The sequence below is a fragment of the Microcaecilia unicolor genome, chromosome 8 (assembly GCF_901765095.1).
Source record: "Microcaecilia unicolor chromosome 8, aMicUni1.1, whole genome shotgun sequence".
NCBI lineage: Eukaryota > Metazoa > Chordata > Amphibia > Gymnophiona > Siphonopidae > Microcaecilia > Microcaecilia unicolor.
In genome coordinates this window covers 131239561-131264946 of record NC_044038.1, presented here as the reverse complement: position 1 = coordinate 131264946, position 25386 = coordinate 131239561, and the positions used below count along the sequence as shown (strand labels likewise).

The following is a 25386-nucleotide window of genomic DNA, read 5'->3' as shown; positions in this document are numbered from 1 at the left end:
CTTATTACAGACCAAGGATTTAAAGAAACTTAGGAGAATGGTGACCAGATTCTGCTGGGGTGGAAAGAAGGCCAAAGTTAAAATGGAATATATGTATGGGAGTAGGAAAGAAGGAGGCCTTGGGATGCCCGACATCAAACAATATAATTGGGCTTGTTTGGCTAGACACCTAGCGGATTGGATATTAGACAGTGAGGAACATACAGTGTGGAGTACGGAGTGTGTATTGTTTGAGCCTTATCACCCCTATTATATGTTACATGTTCAGGGCAAGTGGTTACCTAAGGGATGGAGACAGCATATTTTATTAAATCCAATGCGACGCGTATGGCAGTATATACTAAAGGGGTTAAATAAGAATCCACACTGTACGGATCTGCTTCCTCTGGTGGGGAACAGTGCCTTTGATTCTGGGAATATACAACCGAGGTTCAGAAATTGGGCACGGGAAGGGATAGTATTGGTGGCGGATGTTATGCAGGATTCGGGGAAGATTATATCTAGAGAGGCTTTAGAGAATATAGTGGGAGCAGAGAATGTGACCTGGTATGATTACTATCAATTACATAGCTATATTAAGCAGTTAAATACTGCTGGATGCGAGAGAGGGATGTATGAAATAATGGTGAATCTATTTCTACCTCAGGGTAGAGAACAGACCTCGGTGTCGACACTTTATAAACAGTTGCAAATGATTTCCCCGCACCATGGATATGAGGAGATTGCCCGGAGGTGGTCTGCAGATATGAGGGTGGAGATTAGAAGTGGAGATATAGCCCAGTTTTTGAAGGAGATAGTACATAAAATGACTAGTGCACGACATAGGGAGATCCAATTCAGAATCATTATGAGAGCATACTTCTCCCCTGTACAGGCCTACTACGCTGGTAGAATTCAAGCACCACATTGCAGCAAGTGTAACTTCCAGAGAGCATCATTATATCATATGCTATGGGAATGTCCAGACATTAAGAAATTCTGGGATAATATTATGGAATTCTGTGAGACATTAATTCATAAGACAATTAGATTGTCACCTAAAAATTTAATCTTGGGCCCAAGGGGGAGCAGGTTAAATCTGAGGCACACAGAGGGCATATTCCTGTATAAGGCAATAATTATAGGAAAGCAATGTATTCTACAATTTTGGACTCAGGATATTGGGCCCTCTTTCTGGCAGTGGAGGAATTTGCTTCATACCCTGGTGCTTCTGGAGGCACGTGGGGTGCACCGTAGCCCTAGGAGTAAACAACGGTTCTGGGAGATTTGGGAGCCGTACGTGCAGGCCCTATCGGGCAGAGCCCGCAGCTTACTAGTGAACTCACTCACATTATAGCTTGTTATATGAAAGAAAGACATGGTAGAATATTCTTACGTGGGAGGGAGGAGGGTGGGTAAGGAGATGGGAGGGAGGGGGAGGGTAGAGGGGGGAGGAGGGAGAGGGGGATGTGTGCTTTATGCTTAAACATATGAAGACTGATTCAAGTTAAAGATGTGTTGTTTTCGTAGTAGGTTAAGAATATGCTGCAGTGATATGGCATTAATCTGTTGAGTTTTCTTGTTTGGGGGGAAGGGGGGTTGAATAAAAAGGGGGGAGAAAAAGAATTGTATTATATGCTTTTTGATATATTGCTATGAATAGAGGATACTAAGAGTGATGATCTTTCTGTATCATGGCATGTGATGTTTATTAATAAAAATAATTAAAAATAAGAAACAGCATAAGGAATGTCAAGTCAAATGCAAAGCGATGATAAGGAAGGCTAAGAGGGACTTTGAAAAAAAGATTGTGTTGGAGGCAAAAACACATAGTAAAAAATGTTTTTAGGTATATTAAAAGCAGGAAGCCGGCAAAAGAATCGGTCAGACCGCTAGATGACCATGGACTAAAAGGTGTGATCAGGGAAGACAAAGCCATAGCGGACAGATTAAATGAATTCTTTGCTTCTGTCTTCACCGAGGAAGATTTGGGTGGGATACCGGTGCCAGAAATGATATTCAAAGCTAACGAGTTGGAGAAACTTAATGAATTCTCTGTAAACCTGGAGGATGTAATGGAGCAGTTCTGCAAACTGAAGAGTAGCAAATCTCCTGGACCGGATGGTATTCATCCCAGAGTACTGATAGAACTGAAAAATGAGCTTGCGGAGCTATTGTTAGTAATATGTAATTTATCCTTAAAATCGAGCATGGTACTGGAAGATTGGAGGGTAGCCAATGTAATGCCGATTTTTAAAAAAGGTTCCAGAGGAGATCCGGGAAATTATAGGCCGGTGAGTCTGACGTCGGTGCCGGGCAAAATGGTAGAGACTATTAAGAACAAAATTACAGAGTATATTCAAAAGCATGGATTAATGAGAGAAAGTCAACATGGATTTAGTGAAGGGAAATCTTGCCTCACCAATCTACTACATTTCTTTGAACGGGTGAACAAACATGTGGATAAAGGTGAGCTGGTTGATAGTTTGTATCTGGATTTTCAGAAGGCGTTTGACAAAGTACCTCATGAAAGACTTCAGAGGAAATTGGAGAGTCATGGGATAGGAGGTAGTGTTCTATTGTGGATTAAAAACTGGTTAAAAGATAGAAAACAGAGAGTAGGGTTAAATGGTCAGTATTCTCAATGGAGAAGGGTAGTTAGTGGGGTTCCCCAGGGCTCTGTGCTGGGACTGCTGCTTTTTAACATATTTATAAATGACTTAGAGATGGAAGTAACTTGTAAAGTAATTAAATTTGCTGATGACACAAAGTTATTCAAAGTGGTTAAATCACGGGAGGATTGTGAAAAATTACAAGCAGACCTTAAGAGACTGGGAGACTGGGCGTCGAAATGACAGATGACGTTTAATGTGAGCAAGTGCAAAGTGATGCATGTGGGAAAGAGGAACCCGAATTATAGCTATGTCATGCAAGGTTCCACGTTAGGAGTCACAGATCAAAAAAGGGATTTAGGTGTCGTCGTTGATGATACGTTGAAACCTTCTGCTCAGTGTGCTGCTGCGGCTAAAAAAGGAAATAGAATGTTACGTATTATTAGGACAGGCATAGAAAACAAAAATGAGGATATTATAATGCCTTTGTATCGCTCCATGGTGCGACCACACCTCGAATATTGTATTCAATTCTGGTCGCCGCATCTCAAAAAAGATATAGTAGCATTAGAAAAGGTGCAGAGAAGGGCAATGAAAATGATAAAGGAGATAGGACGACTTCCCTATGAGGAAAGGCTGAAGCGGCTAGGGCTCTTCCGCTTGGAGAAAAGGCGACTGAGGGGAGATATGATAGAGGTCTATAAAATAATGTGGAGTTGAATGGGTAGATGTGAAGCATCTGTTTACGCTTTCCAAAAATACCAGGACTAGGAGGCATGCGATGAAGCTACAATGTAGTAAATTTAAAACGAATCTGAGAAAATTTTCCTTCACTCAACATGTAATTAAACTCTGGAATTCGTTGCCAGAGAATGTGGTAAAGGCGGTTAGCTTAGCGGAATTTTAAAAAGGTTTGGACGGCTTCCGAAAGAAAAAGTCCATAGACCATTATTAAATGGATTTGGGAAAATCCACTATTTCTGGGATAAGGAGTATAAAATGTTTTGTACTTTTTTGGGATCTTGCCAGGTATTTGTGACCTTGATTGGCCACTGTTGGAAACAGGATGCTGGGCTTGATGGACCTTTGGTCCCAGTATGGCAATACTTATGTACTTATGTAATTTGGTTTTAATTAGTTGTGTAGGAAAACTTATTGACCGACTGCAGATTATGCAAAATATAGCAGTTAGGTTGATTTATGGATTGTCTCGTTATGTCTCAGTGAAAGAATACTACTTGAAATCACATTGGTTGCCAATTAAAGAACGTATTCAATTCAAGGTGAGCATAATGGCATTTGAAATATTATCAGGTGCAGCTCCTTAATATGTAGTATCTAGTAACTTTTCTTCATAGATCTCATATACAAAATCAATTCTTCTTGCAATTTCCTACTGTTTCCTACATTAAAATCCATTAGTTCTTCTCATCACTTTGCTATCAAATGGCTTCAATATGGAACTTACTTGCTTTATCCTTATGATGCTGTCAACGTTATATACCATTTGGGACGAATTTGAAAACTTTGATATTTCAACAGGCAAAGTCTTAAATTGTTAAGAGTTTGGAGAGTATATGTTTATTTAGACTTTGGATTTTGTTATTGTAATTCCCAGATAACCTGGATCTTGTTTCTTTAGTATTTGTGACCCGCCTTGAACTGATAAGGTAGTTGGTGGGCTATAACACATGTTATTTACATAACATAACTTATAACATAATATTTGAACTTAGGCCTTTTCATTTCCCAGCCCACTGGTCTAAACCATAGGTAGCTCCTCTTTCTAAATAGCAGGTGTAAATGTGTGTGTACTTTAAAATTATTGTAATGATTACACATACTTGTGACATATTTAGGCCTCTGATAGAATATTACCATGTTATATTCCAAGCCCCCTGAAGCAGGGAACTATGGTATACCCTGAATGTAAAATGCATTAAGCTTGAATTTAGAATGGTGACTAATGAAATGCAAATCTGATGAGTGGGGAATTATGTATGCATAGCCATCCGGACCAAATGAACATATAAGCTTGCTTTGGCCTGCCTGAGATAGGTAGGGCATGAATGAATAAATAACAATAAGCAATGTTTTTTTGAGAAAAAAAGAAAGCACTAAAAATAAATAGCATGTGCAAAACTGATCTTACATCAGTATTCTAAAACGTATTTGTTTTCTAAATGCTTTCTGTTTGTTTCATAGGTCCTGCCATTGGAAAATAAAATGCAGCGCCCTCATCAGTTCCGACCTGTGCTTTACTTTGGAATGTTTCTGGTGACAGTTCTATATGTCAGCCTGGGAACTCTGGGCTATCTACGATTCAGGGACAAAGTAATGTCCAGCATTACTCTCAGCTTGCCCAACTGCTGGTGAGTTTTGGTCCCTGAGTTCAGAGGATGGACAGGCAAAGTGCATACCTGCAGTACTTGCTCTGAAGCTTTGGAAATCTACAGCGTTTGCAGATTCAGAATGAATTCATAGCTTGAATATTATAACCCTCGTGCATAGATAGACAGGATATAAAAGCTTTTAAATAAATGAGGCCCTTTTTCTAAGCTGCGCTAGTAAATGTGCTTAGCGTGACCTTATGCTGAACCTTATGCTGATCAAAGGCTTCTTAATGGCAAGAACATACCAAGTAATATCAAATTCAACTATATCACCACCTTGGAAACCAGAATGTGGAGTTCCTCAAGGATCACCGCTTTCACCAACCCTTTTCAATTTGTTGATGACACCATTAGCCAAAACACTATCCAACCAAGGACTTAATCCTTTTATTTATGCAGATGATGTCACAATCTATATCCCATTTAAACATGACCTTACAGAAATCACTAAAGAAATCAACTATAGCTTCCATATTATGAACTCATGGGCAGATGCTTTTCAACTAAAACTCAATGCAGATAAAACACAATGTCTCATCATCTCATCACAATACAACAAGCACAAACCCACTATCTTAAATACCCCAAATTTCATCCTTCCTATCTCAGAGAATATGAAAATTCTAGGAGTTACAATCGATCGTAACCTCACACTAGAAAACCATGTGAAAAATACAACAAAGAAAATGTTTTATTCAATGTGGAAACTTAAAAGAATAAAACCTTTCTTCCCAAGAGAAACATTCTGCAGACTGGTACAATCATTGGTACTTAGCCAATTAGATTACTGCAACACTATCTATGCCAGTTGTAAGGAACAAATAATTAGAAAACTTCAAACTGCACAAAACATGGCTGCCAGACTCATATTTGGCAAAATGAAATATGAAAATGCCAGACCCTTAAGAGAAAAACTACACTGGCTTCCATTAAGAGAACGCATTGCTTTCAAGATCTGCACCTTAGTTCATAAGATAATTCACGGCGAAGCCCCGGGGTATATGTCAGGACTCATAGACCTACCAACGAGTCCACTAATACATCACGTACGTTCCTGAATCTTCACTATCCCAACTGTAATGGACTGAAATATAAATTAACATATGCATCTAGTTTCTCCTATATAAGTATGCAAATCTGGAATGAATTACCAAAATTCATCAAAACTACTTACGACATAATAAATTTTTGTAAACTACTGAAAACAAATTTATTCAAGAAAGCATACCACAATAATTCATCCTAAATGTCAATTAACAATATGTACACTAGGAATACACAAAACGTAACTCTTTATTTCTAATTGTTCATATGAAATTTATTATGATTTGAAGTTTAGTATGCCTGACTGTTCAAACTAATTTTCTTATGTATGAAGTTCAATCCAATACCTTCATATCTTATTATAATATGAATCTGTCCTTACCTGAATACCTAATTCATTCTATCTCCTCTATTCTTAACTATGTATTTCTCTTTTCCGGAACTGGTAATCACCATTACGGAATAATGTAAGCCACATTAAGCCTGCAAATAGGTGGGAAAATGTGGGTTACAAATGCTACAAATAATGATAATAACCTTTCCGTGTGCTATGCCCATTTTTAGTACAGCTGCCATAAGGGCTTTATTCTATTTGTTGTATTTATGGCCATGCGCTAAGTACATAAGTATTGCCATACTGGGAAAGACCAAAGGTCCATCAAGCCCAGCATCCTGTTTCCAACAGTGGCCAATCCAGATCACATATACCTGCAAGATCGCAAAAAAGTACAAAACATTTATTAGCTTAGTATGTATGAGTGGAGGAGTGGCCTAGTGGTTAGGGTGGTGGACTTTGGTCCTGGGGAACTGAGGAACTGAGTTCCATTCCCACTTCAGGCACAGGCAGCTCCTTGTGACTCTGGGCAAGTGACTTAAGCCTCCATTGCCCCATGTAAGCCGCATTGAGCCTGCCATGAGTGGGAAAGCGTGGGGTACAAATGTAACAAAAATAAATTAAAAAAAAATTAATGCAGGAGCACTTACTGCCTCTTCTTTAGGAGGCACTAAGGACTCCTGCTTTATGGATATGCTAATTAGTTAATGTGGCGGTAATGTTAGTGCACTAGCTGATTTCCCAATCCACACCCATTCTCAGCCCTCAAAAACATACATAAATAAATACCAAGCATTTAGCATGCACAGATTGCAAAATATGATTTTTTACAGGTTGAACATCCAGTGAATCCCATTAATTATTCTATTTATTTACTTTTAAAAAACTAGGCGATATACAAATCAAACATACATAATAAAAAACAAAACTTAAAAACATTATCACATTATTTATAGATTCCCTAAAATCCTCAAGTACGTCATCTCTCTCCCAGGCAGACCTAATGGGCTAGATTCTATATATGGCGTCTTAAAAATCAGCACCAAAACAAAATACACCTAGGCATATTCTATAAACTACACCAAAAGTTAGCTGCAGTTTCCAGAATATGCCTAGCGCCCATCTACACGACTAAATTTAGTCACGAGCGGTTATGCCAAGTAAAACTTGGTGTAAATGCCTACGCCTAAATTAAATGTGGACCGAGTGCATTCTATAACAATGCACATAGTTTTTAGAAATGCTCACGACCCGCCCATTCTACGCACATGGCCATGCCCCTTTCTCAATTATATGCCTTAGAATTTACGTTACTACTTTGCAGAATACACTTAGACAGTTATGTGCATGTAAATTCAAATTAATGCCAATTAGTGTCAATAATTGCTTGTTAAATGTCAATTCTCAGCACTGATTCATTTGTTCAATAATTAACTTGTGCATGCAAATCCAAAATACAACCGGATTTGCGCATGCAATGTAAATCGCACTATATAGAATCTAGGGGATTGTGTCCGGTATTGGGTCTATTCTAACAAGTGTTTTCACCCTTTCATACCAAAACTCCCCTCCTATGTAAGGAATTCTTCACATATTAACATATTAAAGGATGTACGTTATGACACTGATTGTATATTAATTACTTTGGACATTCAGTCCAAATACTTTAATGACAAAGTCACCAATCTTTGCAAAACTATTCCCCAAGATAGCACCAACATCGACACTTTTCTCAACAAACTGGACCCCGACATGGACGAAGTTCCAGCTGACCGCTCCTGGACAAAATTCACCCTCCTTACCACCGAGGAAGTCTTCATGACAGTCACCAGACTCTCCAGGTCCCATTGCCTCCTAGACCCCTGCCATAACTATCTGCACGCTTTATTACAGACCTTACCAACCACCTAAACTTCCTGCTTCAACAAGGCTCATTCCCAACCAAGCATGGCAACATTCTACTTACACCAATACCAAAAAACCCCAAGAAACCAGCAAACAACATCACCAACTACTGCCCTGTTGCCTCCATCCCACTTCTTATTAAACTGATGGAAAACAGAGTAACCTCTCAACTTAACGAATTTATACATAAATTCTCCATTCTACATGAGTCGCAATTGGGCTTCCGTCCAGCCCACAGCACAGAAACGGTACTACTCACCTTAGTATCCAAGTTCAAACAAGAAATATCATTTGGAATCAACATCCTTCTTCTACAATTCGACCTATCCAGTGCATTCGACATGGTAAATCATAACATTCTGACAAAACTGCTGGATAAACTAGGGATCGGCAGAAATATCATTAAATGGATAAATAGCTTCATCACCACAAGATCCTACCAAGTCAAGTCAACTACAACAATATCATCCTCATGGTCATCAGAATGTGGAATACCCCAAGGATCTCCTCTATCCCCGATTCTCTTCAATCTTATGATGATCCCCCTAGCCAAATCCCTATCCAAACATGGCCTCAACCCCTTCATCTACGCAGACGACGTTACCATATTCATCCCCTTCAAATCCAACTTATCAGAAATCTCCGACAAAATAATCACTGGCATGAATACCTTAACCTCTTGGGCCAACGCCTTAAGATGAAAATGAACAAGGAGAAAACGCAATGCCTAATCCTATCATCCCCATACTCCACTCTCCTACCAACTACTCTTAGCACCCCTGACGTCACAATCCCCATATCTGAGAACCTGAAGATTCTAGGAGTAACATTAGACAAACATCTATCTCTTGAAAACCACGCAATAGCTACCACGAAGAAAATGTTCAACATGATGTGGGTACTGAAACGTGTCAAACCATACCTCCCCATTAAAACATTCAGCAGCCTGGTACAATCCACAGTACTCATTCACGCTGACTACTGCAATAGTATTTTCATTGGTTGTAAGGCTCAAGTCCTGAAAAAACTCCAGACTGCCCAAAACATGGCAGCCAGACTCATTTTTGGTAAGTCACGATTTGAGCACGCAACACCTCTACGTGAAAAGCTCCACTGGCTCCCTATCAAAGAACGAATAAACTTCAAAGTACACACACTGATTCACAAGATTATCCACGGAGGATCCCCAAGCTACATGGACAAACTAATTGACTTTCCACCCAGGAACAGATCAAAATCTTCGCGAACCTATCTCAAAACCTACTATGTATCCAACTTACATAGTAGCATAGTAACATAGTAAATGACGGCAGAAAAAGACCTGCATGGTCCATCCAGTCTGCCCTACAAGATAAACTCATATGTGCTACTTTTTGTGTATACCTTACCTTGATTTCTACCTGTCCTTTTCAGGGCACAGACCGTGTAAGTCTGCCCAGCACTATCCCCGCCTCCCAACACCAGCCCCGCCTCCCACCACCGGCTCTGGCACTGACCGTATAAGTCTGCCCAGCACTATCCCTGCCTCCCGCCACCGGCTGTGCCACCCAATCTCGGCTAAGCTCCTTAGGATCTATTCCTTCTGAAAAGGATTCCTTTATGTTTATCCCACGTGTGCTTGAATTCTGTTACCGTTTTCATTTCCACCACCTCCCGCGGGAGGGCATTCCAAGCATCCACTACTCTCTCCGTGAAAAAATACTTCCTGACATTTTTCTTGAGTCTGCCCCCCTTCAATCTCATTTCATGTCCTCTCGTTCTACCGCCTTCGCACCTCCGGAAAAGTTTCGTTTGCGGATTAATACTTTTCAAATATTTGAACGTCTGTATCATATCACCCGTTTCGCCTTTCTTCCAGAGTATACATGTTCAGGTCATCAAGTCTCTGCTCATACGTCTTGTAACGCAAATCCCTTACCATTCTCGTAGCTTTGCACTGCTTCAATTCTTTTTACATCCTTCGCAAGGTACGGCCTCCAAAACTGAACACAATACTCTAGGTGGGGCCTCACCAACGACTTATACAGGGGCATCAACACCTCCTTTCTTCTGCTGGTCACACCTCTCTCTATACAGCCTAACAACCTTCTAGCTACGGCCACCGCCTTGTCACACTGTTTCGTCGCCTTCAGATCCTCAGATACTATCACCCCAAGATCCCTCTCCCCGTCCGTACCTATCAAATTCTCCCCGCCTAACACATACGTCTCCCGAGGATTTCTATTCCCTAAGTGCATCACTTTGCATTTCTTCGCATTGAATTTTAATTGCCAAACCTTAGACCATTCTTCTAGCTTCCTCAGATCCTTTTTCATGTTTTCCACTCCCTCCCGGGTGTCCACTCTGTTACAGCTCTTAGTATCATCCGCAAATAGGCAAACTTTACCTTCTAACCCTTCGGCAATGTCACTCACAAATATATTGAACAGAATCGGTCCAAGCACCGATCCTTGAGGCACACCACTACTCACCTTTCCCTCCTCCGAGCGAATTCCATTCACCACCACCCTCTGGCTTCTGTCATTTCACCACTGCGGGTCCTATCTTCAGCCCATCCAGTTTATTTAAGAGCCTCCTGTGGGGAACCGTGTCAAAAGCTTTGCTGAAATCTAAGTAGATTACGTCCATAGCTCATCCCTGATTCAATTCTCCTGTCACCCAAAGAACTCAATGAGATTCGTTTGGCACGATTTCCCTTTGGTAAAACCATGTTGTCTCGGATCTTGCAACTTATTGGCTTCCAGGAAATTCACTATCCTTTCCTTCAGCATCGCTTCCATTACTTTTCCAATAATCGAAGTGAGGCTTACCGGCCTGTAGTTTCCAGCTTCTTCCCTATCACCACTCTTGTGAAGAGGGACCACCTCCACCGTTCTCCAATCCCTTAGAACCTCTCCCGTCTGCAAGGATATATTAAACAAATCTTTAAGAGGACCCGCCAGAACCTCTCTGAGCTCCCTCAATATCCTGGGGTGGATCCCATCCGGTCCCATGGCTTTGTCCACCTTTAGCTTTTCAAGCTGTTCATGCACACTCTCTTCCGTGAATGGTGCTCTATCCACTTCAATTTCATTTGTACTTTTTGCAGTCCATCGCGGTCCTTCTCCAGGATTTTCTTCAGTGAAAACAGAACAAAAGTATCTATTTAGCAAATTTGCTTCATCATTATCCACATAGCGGAAGAAATTCATCATTATTCACATACCTGAAGAAATTTTGTCACCCCTCCTTACATTTCTAGCCATTTGTTCTTCCGCTTGCGCTTTCGCCAGACGTATCTCTCTCTTGGCTTCTCTTGGCTGTATTCCTCCTCGTGTTCCTTTTCTTGAGTTTTTGTGTATTTCTGGAACGCCAACTCTTTAGCCTTTATTTTCTCAGCCACTTGCTTGGAGAACCATATCGGTTTCCTTTTTCTCTTGCTTTTATTTACTTTCCTTACATAAAGGTTCATGGCCCTATTTATAGCTTCTTTCAGCCTGGACCACTGTCCTTCCACTTCTCGTATTTCCTCCCAGCCCATCATCTCCTTCCTCAGGTATTCCCCCATTTTACTAAAGTCAGCACGCTTGAAATCCAGAACTTTGAGTTTTGAGTGGCCGCTCTCCACTTTAACTGTAATATCAAACCAAACCGTTTGATGGTCACTGCTGCCCAGGTGGGCACCCACTCGGATATTTGACACGCTATCCCCATTTGTGAGCACCAGATCCAGTGTCGCTGCCACCCTCGTGGGTTCCGTCACCATTTGTCTGAGCAAACCGCTTTGTAAAGCATCCACGATCTCTCTACTTCTTTCCAATTCCGCAGACAGAACCTTCCAATCTACATCCGGCAGATTGAAATCTCCCAGCAACAGCACCTCTCTCTTGTTTCCCAACTTTTGAATATCTGCGATCAGGTCTTTATCTAATTCCTCCAATTGTTTCAGAGGTCTGTAGACAACACCCACGTGTATAGAGGTTCTATCCTCTCTTTTTAAGGTGATCCATATCGTTTCTTCCTTTCCCCAGGTCTCTGTCATTTCGGTCACCGTAATATCATTTCTCACATATAGAGATACTCCTCCACCTTTATGACTCTCTCTATCCTTCCTAAACAGATTATAACCTGGTATGTTTGCATCCCATTCATGGGAACCATTTAGCCACATCTCCGTGATTGCAACAATGTCTAAGTCTGCCTCCAACATCAGGGCTTGAAGGTCATGAACTTTATTGCTTAGACTGCGAGCATTTGTGGCCATCGCTTTCCATGTACATTTCCTGGTATGTGCTTCAACATTTGTGATTTGGGGTTGTCTTTTCTCTTTGGGTACCTTCATATCCTTTTGTTCCAACTTCATTTCTTTCTCTTCTGCCTCAGATCTATTTTCAGGATCATCACCATGCTGTAATGGAGCAAAAGAATTCTTAGGGGCAACACTTTTGAGGGCGGATGCCTCTGGTGCACATAGCGAAGTCTGCCTGAGCCTACTGTGAACCATCTATTCCTAGGTGGTTTTATCCTTGGAGGCAGTGATGTGAATTTGGCTTGATTCTGTGCTGCATGGTTTTGTGTAGTCTTAGAAGCTGCTTTAAGCTGCTTCTCTGTCACAGGCAGCCAACTCTGGAACGCCCTACCAAGATCTATTCAAGCAATCAACGATCACCTAACCTTTCGGAAACTGCTGAAAACCCACCTTTTCAAACAAGCTTACCCAAATGATCCAACCTAAACTATGTACCCATCCACACAACAACCAGCCAAGCGATAATGACAATGAACTAGACCCCCTCCCACACCCTCCCACCAATCCTCCTACATCTCCTCCCCCACTATTCTCTTACACCAAATCTCCTAACACAACTCACTCACCCCCTCCCTAACTCTCCCACCTAAACTACCCCTTCTCTTGTGATAACAAATAACTACTTCTATCTTGCTACGTTAATACAACGTTGCTACAGATTGTACTTCTCTCTGCAATACACTGAAATCCTAACTACTATGTAAGCCGCATTGAACCTGCCATGAGCAGGAAAGCGCGGGGTACAAATGTAATAAATAAATAATAAATTCCCTAGGATGAGGCTTTGGAATTTGTTAGAGAGACCCTTAAGAATTGTGATTTCTGTAATAGAATCCCTACCGATTTTATTATTGAACTTGTGAGCATTGCTTTAAAAGAAAATTATTTTGTCTTCCAAGGAAGATTTTACAAACAAATCAAGGTACTGCTATGGGTACCTCCATGACTCCATCAATAGCCAACCTATATGTGTAAGAATTTTAAACAAAATTTTTGAATAACCATGTTTTTAAGGCATATCTCATCATTTGGAAGAGATATGTAGATGATATTTTTATTATCTGGAAAGGCACTGAAGAAGAGTTGTTCAATTTCTATAGATGGATCATTGGATGTGATTCTAATCTTCAGTTTCAAATGAGCTTTGTTATACCCTGCAGTAAATTTATATGGCAAGTAGGTAACTTATGATACCATTCCTGCTGCCCAGGAGTGCCTGAACACACTTTCAGATTCGGGAGGGTGGGGGAGTCAGAAGTGTCATTGCTAGAGACACCTGTACCTCATGGGGTATACTCTCCTTTACTGCATGTCTGTGGTGTTCAGCATTTACTGTTTTTGTACCTAGTACTGGGCACATAGATAAGACTGGGTGGTGATTAGATAGCTCTGCTTTTAATAACTAACTGTATGGATAATATTTCCCCAGCCTTGTTATAATTCTTCTTATAATTTCTTAATATAGGTGTCATGGGAATTTGGTATTGTATAGTGCTATTATTCTATGTTCTTGCATTTTCTGCACTTTGGCATTTAGTCTCGGGAGTGTACTGGCTCCTGCTCCCCAGGTATTGTTTTTTGGGGTAGCTGTTGGAGTGTGGGGACCCTAAGCATTGTGTGATCTCTTCACTGCCACTGTTGATATTTTGGCAGTGAGCATGGTGATAGTGGGGAGGGGGAGGGCGATGGGGAGGGGAGAGGAGGAAGATGAGGTGGGGGAGAGGGGATGGAGTTTGGGTGTGGTGGGTTTCAGGGTAACGTCTTATTGGAGGTTTGTTCTGTGTTTAGTTGGGGGGGTTGGGGGGGAAAGTAGGATCAGTGCCTGTTTTAAATGTGGTCTTGTCTGGAAGTGTGCATGTAAAGATGGATGTGAGTGGGAAGGGGTCGAGATGAAGTTTGGGCACTTGGATCCTTTTCTTGTGGTGTTCTGTATCACTGCGGTGTGTTTGATGGGCTGTGGATGAGTGGGTCACATGTTCGCTTAATTACATGGAATGTTTGTGGTATTACATCACCTGTGAAGCGCAGTAATATTCTTTCTGCATTGAAATGCCAGAGTGCGGATGTAGCCTGTTTGCAAGAAATTAGGCTTACTAATGAAGAACATGAGAATTTGAAGTGCTCTTGGGTGGGAGAAGTGTATTATGCATCCTCAGGGTTGGAGAGAGGAGGTGTGGTGGCGCTTCTTCACAAGCCACTAGCATGCAGGGCGGAGGTTCTGATGAAAGATGGGCGAGGGTGCTATTTAGTGCTGCGATTGTGGCTTCAGAGTCGAGAGTTTATCTTGGTAGTAGTTTGATACACAATTTTATTGTGAACTGCTGAGGCTATGTTTGCCATATTCCTCTGGGAATCTGATTGTGGTAAAAGACATGAATGTAGTTCTGGATCCAGAGATCAATCTCTCAGCCCCTCACAGAGGTCATGGGCTGCTAGGTGAATGAGACCTTTTCTCATCTGTAAAATCCCTTAACCTGCTTGATTTGTGGCTCTTGCTCCACCTGATGGAACGGGATTATACACAAATATCCCGAGCACACGGTACTTTCTCACAAATTGACTATGTTTGTGTACACCTTGACATTTATTATTCATTAATTCAGGTGGCAAGAGAGGGGGCAGGTGGGTCTCTGATCATACATTGGTCTGGGTGGACTTGGAGGCACTCCCCCCCTTTTTTGTAGCTTGTATGGGTTGGCATTTCCATGCTTACTTAGCTATGATTAGGAATTTCTTACGTATTTACAAACACAGTAGGAGGATTTTCTGCTTACAAATAGTCAGCACATAAAGCAGCCTCTATTGTTTTAAGACAGGCAAAGGCTGTTTTATGGGGTGCCATAATCGCCTTTACCAGTGCCTGAAATTGCAAGATGGCTGCTGAAATTCTAGCCTTGGAAACTCAGTTGAAACAAGCAAAGAAAGCATATGTACGGATGCCCTCTGTGGCTAATAAATAAACTTGGCTGTCTACACAAGCACCTTTAAACACTTTTTTTGCATGAGTGGGCCATTTTTTTAATCATAAACATAAATTTTACAAATACGGGAACAAAATGGGGCAGCTCTTGGCCAATGTGGCTCAGTGTTGGGCAGGTTCTTGAATAATTTTTACTCTAGCTGACCAGCACTGTGCACTTACTACAAATGCAGAGGAGATAGTGGAGATCCTATTTGCCCATTTCAGACCCTGTATTCTTCTGTCGCTATGGCTATTTGATTATTTAGTCAAACTGGTAATGCCAGTTTCCCTTGCATGTGTGGGATTGTTTCAATCAACCCTGAGGGCTAAGGAGTTACAGCGAGTGTAGAAAGTTTTCAAACTGTATACTGCACTGGGCCTCGATGGACATACAGGTAAATTTTATGGTATTGCATGTGCAGTTATTGGGAACATTGCAGTCTTATTATATGGCTGTGGTGGAGCAGGGGGCTTTCTCAAGATATGTGAACACTGCGCTTATAGCATTGTTGCCTAAACTGAACTGTGACAGAACATTACCAGAGACATATAGGCCAATTTTGTTGATGAACATGGATATTAAGATTTTCTCCCAGGTCCTTGATGGTTATCTCTCTGAGCATTTGCCACAGGTGATCAGGGAGGATCAAGTTGGGTTTGTGAGAAGGCAATCTGTTCTCAATGTTCAGAAAGTGGTGCTTGCTGTGTTGCATTGTCAAAGTCATGCAACTCCGGCCTTATTGATAAGTTTGGATCCGGAGAACGCCTTTGACAAGGCTTGATGGCCCTTTTTGCTCTCCGCATTGGAATATGTGGGAGTCACTGGTTGGTTTTTAGAGGCTATACATACTCTGTACATGCAACTGAGTGGGGCACAAAACAGGGCTGCCCTCTCTTTCCACTATTATCTCTTGAGCCATTATTGTGGATGCTTCAGGCATTGTAGGCAGTGCATGATGTCATATTGCAGGGTCAACACCTTAAGGTGCTGGCAAATGCAGACAATTTGCTGGTGCTATTAACTGATCCTCAGAACACCTTGCTGTTCTTGTTAGATCCGATTGCTCAGTATGGGCGCATCTCGGGGTTTACATCAAATCTCTCAACCTCTACTGCTCTTCTGGTGCTGCCTAAGGTGCAGAGTGAATGGAGGGGAGAAGTTTCCCTTCTCATGGATGAATGAGAACTTGAAGTATATAAGTGTGTGGATACCTGCTGATCTCACTACATGTATGGGGTTAACATACTGCCTTTATTTAAGAATGTATATTACAGGCTATCACTTTGGAGGGCTTATCCCCTATCCTTGTTGGGTCACATACATTTATTTAATATAATCTTGGGCCCTGCATATCTTATATGTTTTTCAAATGTTACCTCGCTACTTGACTAGGCAAGATGAAAAGTCATTGCATAGGGGCCTGCAAAAAATATTTATGGCTGGAGAGGGCACGTTTGTCTATTTCTGTTCTGCAGACTCCAGTGCAACAGGGTAGGCTGGGGTTGCTTAACATCCAATACTTGTCTATTGCTTGTGGGATGAGACATATCAATGACTGGTTTCGTGGGTGCAGTATTTCACAGCTACTTGGTTTGTGTCACGTCTGTGGCCGTGACCACCCTCAGACTTACCTTATTTCTGGGGGTCAGCTTCTAAGCTGGCTTCTGCCTATCCTTTCTGGAGTAGTTTTCCTTCTGTGTGCTGGCTGCTTCCAGCATGGCTCTAATTACTCCACTCTACTGCACCTGGGGGTGCTGCCTGAGTTAGCTCTACCTCTGTCTCATGCCTGGCTCTGTTTGCTCCTCTGTGCTGCACCTAGGTATTCTAAGTCTCTCTATGTTCTGTATGTGCTCTGCCTGCTCCTTGGTTTGTGCTCCTCTCACCCACTGGTGGCCAGAGCCAGTGGCTGCCATAGTTTGTCTTGCTGTTCCTACCCGTTCCAGACTTTAGCCTAGTCCGGTCTGGTTCTTCCAGGCTGCCGGACTTGTCTCTCTTGTTTGTGCCTGCCCAGCCTCCGTAGTTGTTAACTGATGGCTGCAGCTGCTCCTCAGGTGTTGAAGGGCTTTATTAATCACTTAGAGACTGCAGCCTTTGCATCGTCTAAGGTCCCTGGTATGTTAGAGTGCTCTGTGCACTGCTACCTTGTCCAGTTCAGTGTGAGTTTCTAGCATAGGCGTAGTTTAGGGGGCGAGGGGGGGCAATGCCCCCCCAAATGCAGGGCCGGCACGGCAGGCAGCTCTCCCTTCGTCCCGCCCTCAGCTCCCCGTTCCTTCTCTCCCCCCCCCCCCCCCCCAGTGCATTTTACCTTTTTATTTGCAGAGGCAGTGATGGCAGTAAAGAAGTAAACAGTGCAGGCTCGCCTCCAGCTACTCCCTTCCCTCACGCAGTTGTCCCGGCTTCACGGAAACAGGAAATGCATCATGCGGAAGGCAGGACACTGTGAAGAAAGGGAGAAATTGGAGGCGAGCCTGCAGTGTTTACTTCTTTACTACTGTCAAACTACGCCTATGGGGCAGTGGTGCCGTTGCACGAATCGAGAAAGGAGCCAAACTGCCGAAAGCGAGCTGACACTACTTGTAATAGAGCAATCGGATCCTCCAGCAGCTTTTCCTTGCGGGGCGGGCACAGAGTTTAAGAAACAAGAGTTAGAGGGCTGAGGGCAGAGAGATGTGATCCCCTGTGCTTCCTCCTCTCGCACCTGATTCTTACCCCCTCCCAAAAAGATAAGACACGAGCCTGAGCACTGAGCAGAAAGTCATGCCTTGCCATTGAGAAAGAAGAAGTCCACGGGGAACAGGGCACCTTATTTCTTATCTGGTTTTTTTTAATTATTACTCTGTGTATATATCTATTTTTTTCTAATTTTTATTTTTGCTTCATGCAAAAGCTCGAGGAAGTCAGCAACATATTAAACTATAAGGTGAATATGCTATTTTAATCCCCTATAGGTATGTGTCCACTTTGGAACAGCGCTAAGCTACTTTTCTAAGCATGGCTGTATTTTTATTTCACATTAAGTCAGCAGTTATGATTGCTTTATTTTTTTGGTTTTGCGCTGTTCTATTTAATTGTGTGATTTTACACTAGGCAAATACACATCCACATTAAGGTCATCAGTTTGCTTATTCAGTGTTTTGCTGCTTTTATATGTCATGATTTGAAGCAACTGGAATGACCTATACACGGGCTGGCATTAGCCAAGTATATATGCATGTGGAAGGCACCTTTAAATGTATTAGACAATTTTTAAACCAATATATGTCACTGATTGGATGCCACTGTATTGATGTTCCACTATGTGTTTTATTAAGTTGTGTTAGTTATTATCTATTATGCTTTGTGGTTTAGTTTGTTCCCAAAAAAAAGCCAGCTCTTGCTCCCTTCCTTCCTTCCTCCATATTAGCATAATTTGCATATAAATATATGCAAATGAATATGCTAATATGCCCCGCCCCTTCTTTTGCCCCCCCCCCCCCCCCCCCCCCCCAATGAAACAGTCAAACTACGCCTATGGTTTCTAGCTTGTTACTAGTAGCTTCGGCATAGCTTTTCTTGTTGGCTTGTGTACAGCTTTACTAGTTCTCCTGTGTGTGGTGTTGTGTTAGTTCCTAGCGTGTGACTAGTTAGCTTGGGCATAGCTTTGCTTGTTAGCTTGTGTACAGCTTTACTAGTTCTCCTGTGTTTTGCTTAGTGTGAGTTTCTAGCTTGTGACTAGTTAGCTTGGGCATAGCTTTCTTGTTAGCTTGTGTACAGCTTTACTAGTTTTCTTGTGTTTAGCTTTCTGGTTTTCCCATGTGTGTTTTCCTTTGCTTCTGGAGCTTCAGCCCTAGTCCTGTCCGCTGCCAGTACGCCTTGCTACTGGAGCTCCAGCCATAGTCTTGCTACTTGACCTGACCATTGCCTGAATCTTACTACTCTCTGCCTGACCCGACTACTGTCTGAACCCGGATGTTCTCTGCCTGTGGCCAGACCTGACTATTGCCGGAACCCGGACATTCCCTGCCTGTCTGCCTTACTTTCGCCTAGGAGCCTGGGGGGCACTTCTGTATCCTGATTCCTGTTGTTCCTGCTTGCTAGTTCCAGTTCCGGTTTTCCTGTAAACCCTGCCGGCTGCCCGAACCTGAGGGCTCAACCCTCGGGGAACGGTGGCTAAGCGTAGGTGAAGCCTAGGTCCAGTGTACTCCTGTCCAGCGGGTTCTGGTCCCATGTATTCCAGTCCAGTGGGCTCCACTCTAGTGCGTACCAGTCCAGTGGGTTCCAGTCCAGTGCGCACCTGTCTGGTGCGTTCCAGTCCTGTGTATTCCAGTGCAGAACTCCAGTCCGGGGTTCCAGTCCAGCCTTGCCTTGTCTCTGCTTTGAAGGTGTTCTTGCCTGCCACTGGTCCAAGGGCTCACAAACCCAGTGCTTCCAGGGAAGAAGCCTGACAGTTTGCTGCATCCCCATGCATTTCAGCAGCTATCTCCATTGCGGAATAATTTACTGTAGTAGACTGGGAAGACTGTGTGGTAGTGGTTGTGCAGTCATCATTGATTTTCTTCTACTGTTACCGCTTAATTAGCTATACAGACTTCTGCCAGGGCTGGACAGTGCTACTTTTGCTCGTTGGCGATCTAAGGACCTACGAGTTTTACTTCAAGTGTTAATAGAGAGGGCGCAATTAAGACTTGGGATGATCTTAAAAATGAATTTCAATTGTTGGATTGTGATGTGTTTGATTATGCACAATTGTGCCATTATGTGGCCAATCTCCCCTGGCAGGATCTTACTGAAGATGTTCAAGATACATTATCCACAGCTTATACAATGGCAGCTCAGATCAAAGTGCCTCTCTCATTTCATCATACATATCTTAAAGACACAGTGGAGGAGATAAATTACAATACCATTGCATTGGCTTGATCCCAGGATCTGGGTGTTATTTCCAGTTACTTGCTTCAGGACTTTATCCTGGAAATTTGGAAAACATCTGGACATGTTGTCCTGTTTCGGTTATTGGTGAGCCCTTAGGTTCTCTGAGGCCCGGAGGACCTCCGAGGACCGCCGCGCACCCCGAATCTTCACCCGCGGCGACCGCCGTTCACCGAGGGTTGAGCCCCCAGCTGCAGGCGGCCAGCAGGACTGCTGGAACCGCGGGGTGATGGTCGGCCTGGCTGGTAGTCAGCACTCAGTCTCTAAAGGGCCGCTAGCAAGGACGGCTAGCGCAGGAAAGGAACAATCTCTGGAGGAGGCTAGCAGGGACGGCTAGCTGAAGAGAACACAGCCTCTGGAGGTGGCTAGCAAGGACGGCTAGCGAAGAGGACACAGTCTCTGGAGGTGGCTAGCACGGACGGCTAGCTGAAAAGGACACAGGCTCTGGAGGTGGCTAGCAAGGACGGCTAGCTGAAGAGGACACAGTCTCTGGAGGTGGCTAGCAAGGACGGCTAGCTGAAGAGGACGCAGTCTCTGGAGGTGGCTAGCAAGGACGGCTAGCTGAAGAGGACACAGTCTCTGGAGGTGGCTAGCAAGGACGGCTAGCTGAAGAGGACGCAGTCTCTGGAGGTGGCTAGCAAGGACGGCTAGCTGAAGAGGACACAGTCTCTAGAGGTGGCTAGCAAGGACGGCTAGCTGAAGAGGACACAGTTCCTGAAGGGGGCTAGCAAGGACGGCTAGCTGAAGAGGACACAGTTCCTGAAGGTGGCTAGCAAGGACGGCCAGCTGAAGAGGACACAGTCACTAGAGGTGGCTAGCAAGGACGGCCAGCTGAAGAGGACACAGTCTCTAGAGGTGGCTAGCAAGGACGGCTAGCTGAAGAGGACACAGTACCTGAAGGCAACGCTTCCGATCCACTGTGAGGGCTTCTGACAAACGAAACGGAAGCACTGACTCTTCCTGTTTCGTGGTTTAAATCTCCCGCCCGTCCACCCCTTCCTAGAAGAGGAACCAATCCCCTCGGCCCTGGCAGGCAAGGAGCGCCTGGATAGGCCAGGCCACCTTGCAGGCGGAGTCTTCTGCTGCAATGCGCCAATCCGGTGCGAGTAGGCGGAGCTAGATCCCTGCTCGGAGCTGAGCCAGGGAGACGACGACGCCGGCGCCGCCATCTTGGCCGGCGTGCTCCTTTCTCCGAGGCCGGCGTTCGCTCCAGCGGTTCGCCAGCCTCGGAGCGGCCCGTGGCAGCGCCGGCCCCATCGGCGGCTGGTCCTCGCCGCCCTGGATCCCGCGGCCCCCGTTGATCCTCGCCCCCCTCGTCGGGAGCCCAGGTAATGGCCCGGAACGGGACAGTATCCTCCCCGGATGCCCCCTTTTCCCTGGGCCCGGGTTTGGAAGGATACCGGGCGTGGAAGGCTCTGACCAACTCTGGAGCATGGACGTTCGCCGCGGGCTCCCAGGAGTTGTCTTCGGGGCCAAAATTCTTCCAGGACAATAAGTAATATAGCTTCCCTCGCTGTCTCTTTGCATCCAGGACCTCGTCCACCTCAAACTCTGGATCGGGATCTGCTTCTAGATCTTCGGTTTCTTGACGTTGAGGATGCCATCGAGACCCTCGAAAACTCTTCAATAGCGAAATATGGAAGGCGTTGTGCACCCGCAGGGTTCTAGGTAGCCGCAACCGATACGTCACAGCTCCAAGTCGGGATTGGATAGCAAAGGGTCCAATGTATCGAGGTCCCAATCTACGGGAGGGCACCCGAAGCCGGAGGTATTTCGTGCTCAACCATACCTTCTGCCCTGGTTGCAAGACGGGAGCGGTTTTCCGATGTCGATCGGCGAAGACCTTGTACTTGATGGCTGCCTTCTGCAGTTGTTCTCGGGCCATTTCCCAGACTCTTTGCAGATCTGCCAGAGTTACATTAACCATGGGGGTCGGAGATCCAGACGGGAAAGGTGCTGGAAGCCGAGGGTGTCGTCCATACACCAAGAAGAATGGAGAGTCTCCCGAGGCCGAGTGGACACTGTGATTATATGCAAACTCGGCCCAAGGAAGTAGGGAGACCCAGTTATCTTGGCGTTTGTTGACAAATGCTCGTAGGAACCCTTTTAACGTTTGGTTCGTCCTCTCGACCATGCCATTGGTTTGGGGATGATATGCTGACGAGAAATGGGTTTTTACCCCCAAGGCTGTACACAAGGCCCTCCAGAAACGCGAGGTGAATTGAGGGCCTCGGTCACTAATAATCCGAAGAGGCAGCCCATGGAGTCGAAAAATGTGTTGAATGAAGTGTTGGGCTAATACGACCGCCGAAGGAAGTCCCGGCAAGGGAACGAAATGGGCCATTCGGGAAAAACGATCAATTACCACCCAAATCACCGTATGTCCCCGGGAACTGGGGAGGTCGGTGATAAAATCCATGGAAAGCTCCGTCCAGGGCCCTGTCGGTACGGGCAGTGGTTGTAGCTTCCCCGTGGGGGTCCCGATCACCGGTTTGGTCCGGGCGCACACAGGACAGGTGGTGACAAATTGAAGAATGTCCCGCCTCATCTGAGGCCATTGATACTGTCTGGTAATGAGGCGCAGAGTCTTTTGATACCCAAAATGTCCCGCCCACCTGGATGAATGCCCCCATTGCATTACCTTCGCTCGTGCAGCGGGCGGCACTAGTTCTTTCGTAGGAGCGACCTCCCCTACGGCCGCACTAAGGCATGCCGGATCCAACATGGAATGGGTCTCCTTAGTCTCCTCGGGAACCTCAAATGCTCTGGAGAGAGAGTCCGCTGGGGTATTTTGGGCAGCCGCCCGAAAGACCAACTGGAAATGAAATCTGGCGAAAAACAATGACCACCGGGCTTGTCGGGGATTAAGCCGTTGAGCCTCTTGTAGATACAATAGATTCTTGTGGTCAGTGATCACCGTGAATCGATGTTCCGCTCCCTCCAGCAGGTATCTCCATTCCTGCAGGGCTAATTTCAATGCTAAGAGCTCTCTGTCCCCTACTGTATAATTACATTCCGCCGGGGAGAATCTACGAGAGAAGAAAGAGCAAGGCTGGCGACGGCCCTTGGAATTCACTTGCGAGAGGACTGCCCCGGCTCCCAACGCGGACGCGTCCACTTCGACAATAAAGGGTTTCTCTGGATCCGGGGCTAACAATATGGACGCTGAGTTGAATGCCTCCTTTACCCGGCGAAAGGCCACCTGCGCTTCGGGCGGCCAGTCCCGGACCTTCGCGTCTTTTCTAGTGAGCGCCGTCAACGGCGCCATCAGTTGTGAATACTGGGGAATAAATTGGCGATAGTAGTTCGCGAATCCCAAAAAGTGTTGCAGTGCTTTCAATCCCAGCGGTTGTGGCCATTCTCGAATCGCCCGGAGTTTGTCCGGCTCCATCTGTAGCCCTCCGGGTAACAGAATGTGTCCCAAAAATGGTAATGACCTCTGATGAAAAGCGCACTTGCTGAGCTTAGCAAACAGGCGGTATTGTCGTAACCGCTGCAGTACTGCGCGAACATGACCCACATGTTCCGCGGGGTTTTGGGAAAACACCAAGATGTCGTCTAGATAAACAATCACCGTGGAGTTCAGTAGATCTTCGAGCACAAAATTAATAAGTCGCTGAAACACCGCAGGGGCATTACATAGGCCAAATGGCATCACCCGATACTCGAAATGTCCCTCGTGGGTGTTAAAAGCCGTCTTCCATTCGTCCCCGCGCCGGATTCGCACTAAGTTGTAGGCCCCCCGTAAGTCCAACTTAGTAAATAGCTGGGCTCCTTGCAGCCTGTCAAAGAGTTCCGGAATGAGCGGTATGGGAAAGTGATCCTTTACCGTGATGGCATTTAACCCCCGATAATCAATACAGGGCCTCAAGGAGCCATCCTTCTTAGTAACAAAAAAGAAGCCGGCCCCGGCCGGGGACGTCGAGGGCCGGATGAAGCCTCTTCGCAGATTCTCCCGGATGTACTCCTGCATAGCCTTGGACTCCCCTCGGGACAGGGTATACAGTCGACCCCTTGGTGGCATGGTATCTGCCATCAAGTTAATGGCACAGTCGAACGACCGATGAGGCGGTAGCACTTCCGCCTCTAGTGGACAAAACACATCTGCAAAGTCCCTGTAGTCCATGGGCAGGGAGCCCAGCTCTATCCGCGCCCTCCCGGGCGTACTATTAAAGGCAGGGCAGCTGCCGGTCCGGCCCCTACAACAGTTCTCCCGACAAGAACTACCCCAAGCTTGGATACTTCCCTCGGTCCAGTCAATAACAGGGCTATGATTCCGTAGCCAGGGCAATCCTAGGACCACTGGATGAATGGTTCGGGCTAGTACCAGGAATTGGCTTCTTCCCGGTGATCCTCCCCCACCTGCAATTCCAAAAAGGAGGTGATCTCCGTGACCGGCTGTGGTAATGTAGTTCCCTGGATGGAGGTTATTTGCAGCGCTGGCCACCGCGGAAGCGTGGGCCAGCCCATCTGTTGTATCAGTTCTTGCCCGATGAAGTTGCCCCCCGACCCAGAGTCCACCAGGGCCCGGGTCTGGATCGTGGTCCCGTGCCACCGCAGTATAACTGGCAATGTGATCAGGGAATCCGGTAGGGGAGCGGAATGCCCCAAGACCCCTCCCCTCAAGGTGCCTTGGGAGAGACGTTTCCCGCCCGGGTGGGACAGGCTCGAATAAAATGTCCGGCCTCACCACAGTAGAGGCACAGTCAGTCCCACAAGCGCTTTTTCCTGTCGGACGGGGCCAGCCGTTGACGGCCCATCACCATCGGCTCCTCCCCATTCTCCTTGGGGTCCCGGTTCCCACGGCGAGGGGACGGCCCCTTAGTAGTCCGGGACGTTCCCCGCCCCCACTTCTGCCGTTCCGCCCGGGCTCTCGCTCGCTCTTGGAACCGGGTATCTACTCGGATACAGAGCGAAATCAGGGCATCCAATTGGCCTGGGACCTCTCGTCCTGCCAATT

The 25386-nt window shown here is 45.2% G+C and overlaps 1 protein-coding gene across 1 annotated transcript in view; it reads left to right on the top strand.

Annotated features, from left to right (window-relative positions):
- Positions 1-25386, top strand: part of LOC115476820 (proton-coupled amino acid transporter 1-like) — a 147265-nt gene that overhangs the window by 105259 nt on the left and 16620 nt on the right. Inside the window, exon 8 of the mRNA XM_030213395.1 lies at positions 4797-4963. Coding sequence (XP_030069255.1) covers positions 4797-4963 — 167 coding nt within the window. The remainder of the gene's footprint in view (positions 1-4796; positions 4964-25386) is intronic.